Source organism: Suillus subaureus (genome assembly GCF_016647635.1).
Source record: "Suillus subaureus strain MN1 chromosome Unknown BJ212scaffold_380, whole genome shotgun sequence".
NCBI lineage: Eukaryota > Fungi > Basidiomycota > Agaricomycetes > Boletales > Suillaceae > Suillus > Suillus subaureus.
The window spans coordinates 10,848-17,368 of record NW_024538936.1 but is presented as its reverse complement, the minus strand read 5'-3'; the positions used below and the strand labels follow the sequence as shown (position 1 = coordinate 17,368).

The 6,521-nt window shown below is 40.7% G+C and overlaps 2 protein-coding genes across 2 annotated transcripts; one reads left to right on the top strand and one right to left on the bottom strand.

Annotated features, from left to right (window-relative positions):
• Positions 1–3,159: 3,159 nt before the first annotated feature.
• Positions 3,160–3,825, bottom strand: BJ212DRAFT_1306862 (uncharacterized protein; the record flags this gene model as incomplete). Its single annotated transcript, XM_041333830.1, has 3 exons — positions 3,160–3,213; positions 3,403–3,586; positions 3,662–3,825. The coding sequence occupies 3 exons, from the start codon at positions 3,823–3,825 to the stop codon at positions 3,160–3,162; spliced, it is 402 nt and encodes a 133-aa protein (XP_041185130.1).
• Positions 3,826–5,313: 1,488 nt separating this feature from the next.
• BJ212DRAFT_1490077 (uncharacterized protein) lies at positions 5,314–5,658 on the top strand (the record flags this gene model as incomplete). Its single annotated transcript, XM_041341443.1, has 1 exon — positions 5,314–5,658. One exon carries the CDS (start codon positions 5,314–5,316, stop codon positions 5,656–5,658), a length of 345 nt encoding a protein of 114 aa, XP_041185129.1.
• Positions 5,659–6,521: the final 863 nt, after the last annotated feature.

Genomic DNA, 6,521 nt, shown 5'->3' with positions numbered 1-6,521 from the left:
TGTTTGCTTCAGGATTTTGATGACAAACTATTGATGAATCATCCCAATGAATACCTTCATATTGAGGCTCAGTAATGCTGAAACTTGACAAGGAAACAGAGAAATGGTGGACAATACATGAAAATTCAAGTTAGACTTGGTAGAAAATACATTTCAAAGACAAAATTGTCTCATAGATTGGTGTTCCCTGCTGATTTTGTTTCTATTAGAATGGCACAGACATAATTAGATACAATTTGTATTGGTAGGCTCTGGTTCAGATGTGCATTCATTAAGCACATCAATAACAAATGACAAAGGTAGACATCTGTGCAATCTGAGTTGAAGTTTCCAGAGGGGTTTGAGAAACAGAACCTCCATCTTGTCACAGAGAGGTGTCTGAGTTTAGTAGAGCAGGATTACAGCTTCAGTGAACATGACAGCAGACTTCCCAATACCTGTCATGTCATATAAGTTTCTCTTCTTCCAATAATCAGTGGATGTATTCAAGATCCACCCAGGTCTTTCAGGTGGGCCAGACATTCAGGAGAGTTGTATTGAGCATCCTGGACAGCAACTTGGGACAGCCTCATCTCCTTTGAATAATGAAAGAACTGTCAAAAAGATCAGAAAGCAAGAGATGGATAAGAATGAGAAAACTGACATTGTTCCTTACTCATTCACAAAGATTGTGATATGTGTGATGAAATGGACAATTTAAAAGTACTAGCTGGGTGTGGTTGTAAGGAAAATAGACATAATACCTAGATGATGAGAGTGAGTCAGTGAACATCCATTTGATGAAGTGCATGAGGGACTTACTGAGGCATCCAGCGAGCAGGTGTATTACAATCTCTGATGCACTCATAGAAATGGCTGAACCTTATCTATATCTGTAGGTTATTGCAAGGTATGGGAAGCCTCAAGCAGATAGCATCACTGGACAGGTGTCAGGGACAGGCTAGAGACACATGATAGGAACTTGCAATAGGGACTTGCAACATTGAATATGCAATGTAAAAGATGAGATCATGCATAAACTGCAAGCAGGACCAGGATAAACAAGTGGTTGTACACCAAATGAGGTCCATTCCATGTAAAATTCCATCTTGTCATAGTACAATGCCATGATCTTGACCAAACACTTGAAAGCACAAGAATAGTGGCAACTTCAAGTGTGGCAGGAGTGCACCATGCTGACATCAACATTAGTGAACTGTAGGGTTAAGAAGATTAGTTAAATAAGAGGACAAAAGAAAGGACTTACCAGACACAACTCAGGTTTGAGCTGTGCATATTCTGGCTAGGAACAAGCATTAGATGAAGAGAGTTTGGAAATCATGTATGAGATGGGAAAGTATGAGCTCCACCTATTTACACTGTTTGCCACCCAGCACACCAAAGGCAGTTATTAAGTGAGGAGGGTAGAGCTACAAGCACTATCCACACCCTCATGCAAAAGATAACACTGAAATCAAAAATTGAGTGTTTCCAGGGTGTCCTTTAGTGCCTAGGGACCTAAGTGGCACAGTGGATGGTCACAGATAACACCTGAGCAATTGAATGTGTCCCATTAGGGGGAGCTGTGCATTGTGTGTGCAGTAACCGTGCTTATGTGAATCAGAAGAAGAAAAAAATTGCTTCACCAGTTCAGGGTTTAGAGCAACTCTGGACACCCTGGCCAGCCCAGGTAAAAAGAGAAGGTGCAGGAACAAAAACAGGGAAGTTCAAAATTTTCTATCATCACATGACTGACAAGTCTCTTACCTATTATGGATGCATGACACTGACCAATGGAGCACAGCTATCTGGCTTTCCATACAACTTGAACACTTATAAAACAAGGTTGCTGCTGGTGAAGTTCAGCTTTATTCTAATACCAAGATCAAACCCAGACAATTGAGAAGATCATCAACTGTGTGTGGCATTCAAATATCACAGTTTATGATCATAATCACATAAATGGTTGTGTTTTCCCAGGTATTTTTTTGTGGTACACACAGCCACAATTGTCAGTTGAGAGTGACCTTGTATTCACTTTGGTAATATTTTGGCACTCAGGAGTCAGCATGCTACCTAGTCACATACAGGGAAAGAAGATCCCTGTGGCACTGGCAAAATACACTCTATTGGCATTTCAAATTAGCCATGTGTCTCCTTTTATTAAAGAAGAGCTATAGTCAGGATTAAGTGCACCTTCAGTGGTCAATTAAAAAATGGTCAGGTGTTGTCTGTTCATTTTTCAAGCTGAATTTATATATATTGGTTGTTTAGATTCATTCCATAAATCAGCAATGCTATGACACATCAGATATCAACACTCAATCGTATGATGTGTGCATTCACAATAGTATTGCAATGTTGCATGTTGCTCACTCAGGCTTTGGGCTTCAAAGCCTCATGTACACTGATTTGTAATTTAAGAGACACTCGCTTACACACATTCTGGTCACAGTATGAACACTGTACTTATCACATGTGCTAGTAATGTACTACAATTACTATGCAGAATTCCACATGTCATTACTAATTGCATTCCAAAAAAATTATATTTGTAAAGGACATGCACTTGATAGAAACATGTTTTTATTTGGGGGCACACTATAATATCCCACTGCCCTCTTATGGATACAATGGCAATCTTTCTCAGCCTGATAGAGATTGTCTTCATTTGACAGGAATGATTTGATTCAACAATTCAAGATCTTATACAAATAAATACCCTCTGCTGATCAAGATCAGTACATGGTTGGTCTACTATATCACAATCAATACTACCACAGTCCCAACATTCCACAGCTGCTAGGTGTACTTCAATTCTGCCCCTCTCTAACTTCACTTGCTATTGCCATGATGCCACAAAGCTGGCAGGCATCAATCTCAAAAGTCCCAACAGTGAAAACCTTAACATGTATCTCAATGACCTCACTCTTGGCAATTCATTGATAGCTTCCCACTAAACATAGCTCTCATTCTTAGCAGTATCTTTCCCTGCCTTGAGCAGGTCAATCTTGATTGTTGGAACATGGCTCCAATGAATTCATTATGGTCAGCAATTGAGAAGAATTCGGTGATGGAGAAATGGGCATCCATTGATAGCCTTCTTCATAGTTTCAGCATAGTAAGAGAGTGTATCATAACTTCATGAGTATTGTAAAATTACAGTAGTGGGTTTCCTCATCACCAGGAGACATTTGCAAATTTGCACATGTAATGTACTGGCCAGTTGTACAACTACTATGAATTCCACAACATATGTTTCACAAATCACATAACAGACAAACACAAGGCACATGCAAGGAAACAATATGTGAGACAACCATGTCATACTTTCATTTGGATGTGTGCAGAACAACAAGGACCTGTAGCCAGTTGTATCATGTTGTTTGGGCCTGAAGGTCAAGTTATTCTTGACAATGATACCATAGAGAGGGGGGATGCTGTAGCAGATGAAACATCTTTGGGCATCTCTGGGAGGAGCTGAGAGAGCCATTTATGGAAGAGCATAGCAAGCTCCTCATGAGATACACTGGATGGAGGGCCATTTTTTTTACTTGCAGCCTCAGCGGCTGCAAGAATCAAAAGGCACCACTTTTGAATAACTGGACTAAATGACACAAAGAACAACATTGTTTGTGACATTAGTGACTGATCACTAGAATGTGAGAACACCAATCCTTACTTTGGAACCCAGGAATTGTCACCCATGAGGAGCCAGTAGTCATACCACATGGGCTTCCTGGTCTTGTCTTTGGTCATGGCATGTAGCCCATTGAAGGTGGTCACAAATTCAATGAAGATGTAGAATAGTGACTCCAGGTCATCACCAGCTGTGTGAAAGACCATTGCTTCATTCCTATTATTACTACCCTCTCACAGAAGGTGAATTGACATATAGGGCCTGGTACCCTTCAAACAATGCAATCAGTCATGTGTAAGCAGCAAAAACTCCAACCTTACTGTGCCCTCCAATCAAATACTGTTGTTATCAGTGATGATCCCAGCATGATCAAAATTGATAAAGTATACTTGACCATCATGAAGAATAAAATTATTTGGACTAAGGTCTCCATGCAGGATGTGGCAGTCAGCTATGAGCTACAATCTAAGAAAAATCTGACCTCTCCACTTCTGTATCTGTCACTGTGGATACTGCCATGTTCATCTGCAAACATGGTCGTGTATTTTGCACCTTTTTCCTCTGTTTCTGCACCCTCAGCCTTTGGTAGCCTTGGTATTCACCAACATCCTAGGTTGGATGTTCCTCATACCAAGTTGCCATGTCCTGCCTGCACCCCTGCCAGCAGGTATGAAAAGAGGTACTCCAGTACTTTTCCTTCCTGAACTAGACTTGAATGGTTCATACTAAATATGACTGATATCTTCTGGGGTGAAATCAGATTGTATGAAAATGGCATTCATGATGGACTGAGCATCTTGGGGTGGAGAAAAAGGCTGGGTAAAGGATGACATAGGTGATGTGTACTGGATTATGGCTGTGTTATGGAAGAGTTGTGGTCTTTTTTCACACAGAACTGTCTGCTATTGCATTAGAAGTGAGCATGGAATTGAGTATGTGTTGAAGGACTGTTGGGTTGATGCAGACTGCTTAGACCATGAAGTCACATTCCTTGAGGCCATCTGTGGTATTCCAAATGTCGTTCAACTTGTGACATATAGGATGTCAAGTTTAATGAAGAGATTGACTCTACATTGAATATCCATGCACATATTCATGATCACCTCCAGAAGCCACCTATTGGCAAAATTTATTATCGCATGCTATTGATGCCCTGTGGATTGCCACTGACTACTTTCAAATCCATCCCCAAGCTACTCAATGTTTTTCAAGACATTGTGGTTGATGAGTTCTTGTTTTCTTGCTTACATCAATTCCTTGGTAATCACCAATAATTGCAGCACATGAAACCATGATCAGCAACTGCAATGTTCTACATGGTGACCTCAGCCCCAACAATCTAATTATTCATGAAGGAAATGGGTATTTTATTGACTTTGACATGCTAAGTTCCTCACAAATAACAAGGTGTTAGAGTCACACAGTACTGTGAGTTAAAATCCTGTTTTTGGTGTTCTTGCTTTTGATCTGATGGTTTAAAGGGAACTATCCCATACATGTCTTGCCACCTTATCAAGCTTATCAAAGATTTTCCATCTTTGACCACAATTGAACACAAAGCTTCAGATGACCTGGAATCACTCTTCTACATCTTCCTCAAATTTACCCTCATATATGAGGGACCTGTGGGCAAGATAATGGACTAGGGAATACATCCTATTGATGCCCCCAGGTGGCATAAAGCTTACATTGCAATGGATGGGACCAGCAGAAGCCTGAAGAAAGAATTCATCACCAATCAGGATCCAAATTACCAACCTGCCCCATACTTCCAAGCCTGCTGCCCTGTCCTTGAAGAATGGTGCAAGGCAATTGCAAATGTGATAGCCAAGGACAAGGATGTCTCTCATGGAGAAATTCATGAAATAATCAAACAGGGGATAGAGAACTTATCTTCACATCCTCTCCCAGCTCCATCACTCATCCCTGCCCCCAAAGTACCATCATCTATCATCCCTCAACTAGCTTCATCCTCTGTTGCCCCTCCATTGTTTTTTCCCCCCACTCCTCTACTCATAACCCAGGAGTTTTCTTTTTAACCTTGTCACTCCTTGCGGAAGAACCTACACCTCTTCCCAGAATGTACCCCCTCCTGTAGTTTCTAGCTCAATGCCCCAACAGCCTCCACCTGAGTCTCATTATTCCTCCCAGAAGAAGCAGCCCAAAATGTAACTCATCATTATTTAAGTTTAAGATGCATCAGCTCCAATAAACATTGTGTACAGAGCTTGAGAGAGTTGTCATATTTGTTGTATTCATCATCACCTCCATTATCATTATTTCTTACTTTTCAAGATATTTCTGTTGAAATTTAACATACATCAGCTATGGCCCACCTAAGTATTTGAATTTTCTGCCTTCCTTCACATAAGGTAAACCTCATGTGAAGAAAAATTAGTCATGGAAAGGGAAGGCTCAATTGGGTAACTCAGGTGATGTGATGATACAGTGACTTTCCATTACAATGATAATGTTTGTATGACTGCATGAGATGGGGTGTGCATGAACTGGTGGTAAGTAATGGTAGTACTATCTTGCCTCATGGCTCTCACTCAGATTCAGTCCCTCACCCAGCTCAAACATCATGAATCTGAGGGTTTACATTTACTACAAAAGCATGATTCCCTGTACCTATTCAACAGTAACATTATGCTTACAGCTCCAACCAAGTCTGGTGGAACAACTGTATTTCAGGTCCACCAATCAATGCTGTCCAACAATTTGCCTATCTTTGCAAATATGTTGAAATCTGCTGCCGCGGGTGGGATCCAAATGTATGATAGCACTCAACTAGTGTGCCTGACTGAGGATGCTTAGGAGATCAAGTTTTTGTTCAAATTGATGTACATATATTCCATTGTAAGTAAGCCATCTCTGGCAAATACAGCTGTTGATTTGTGAT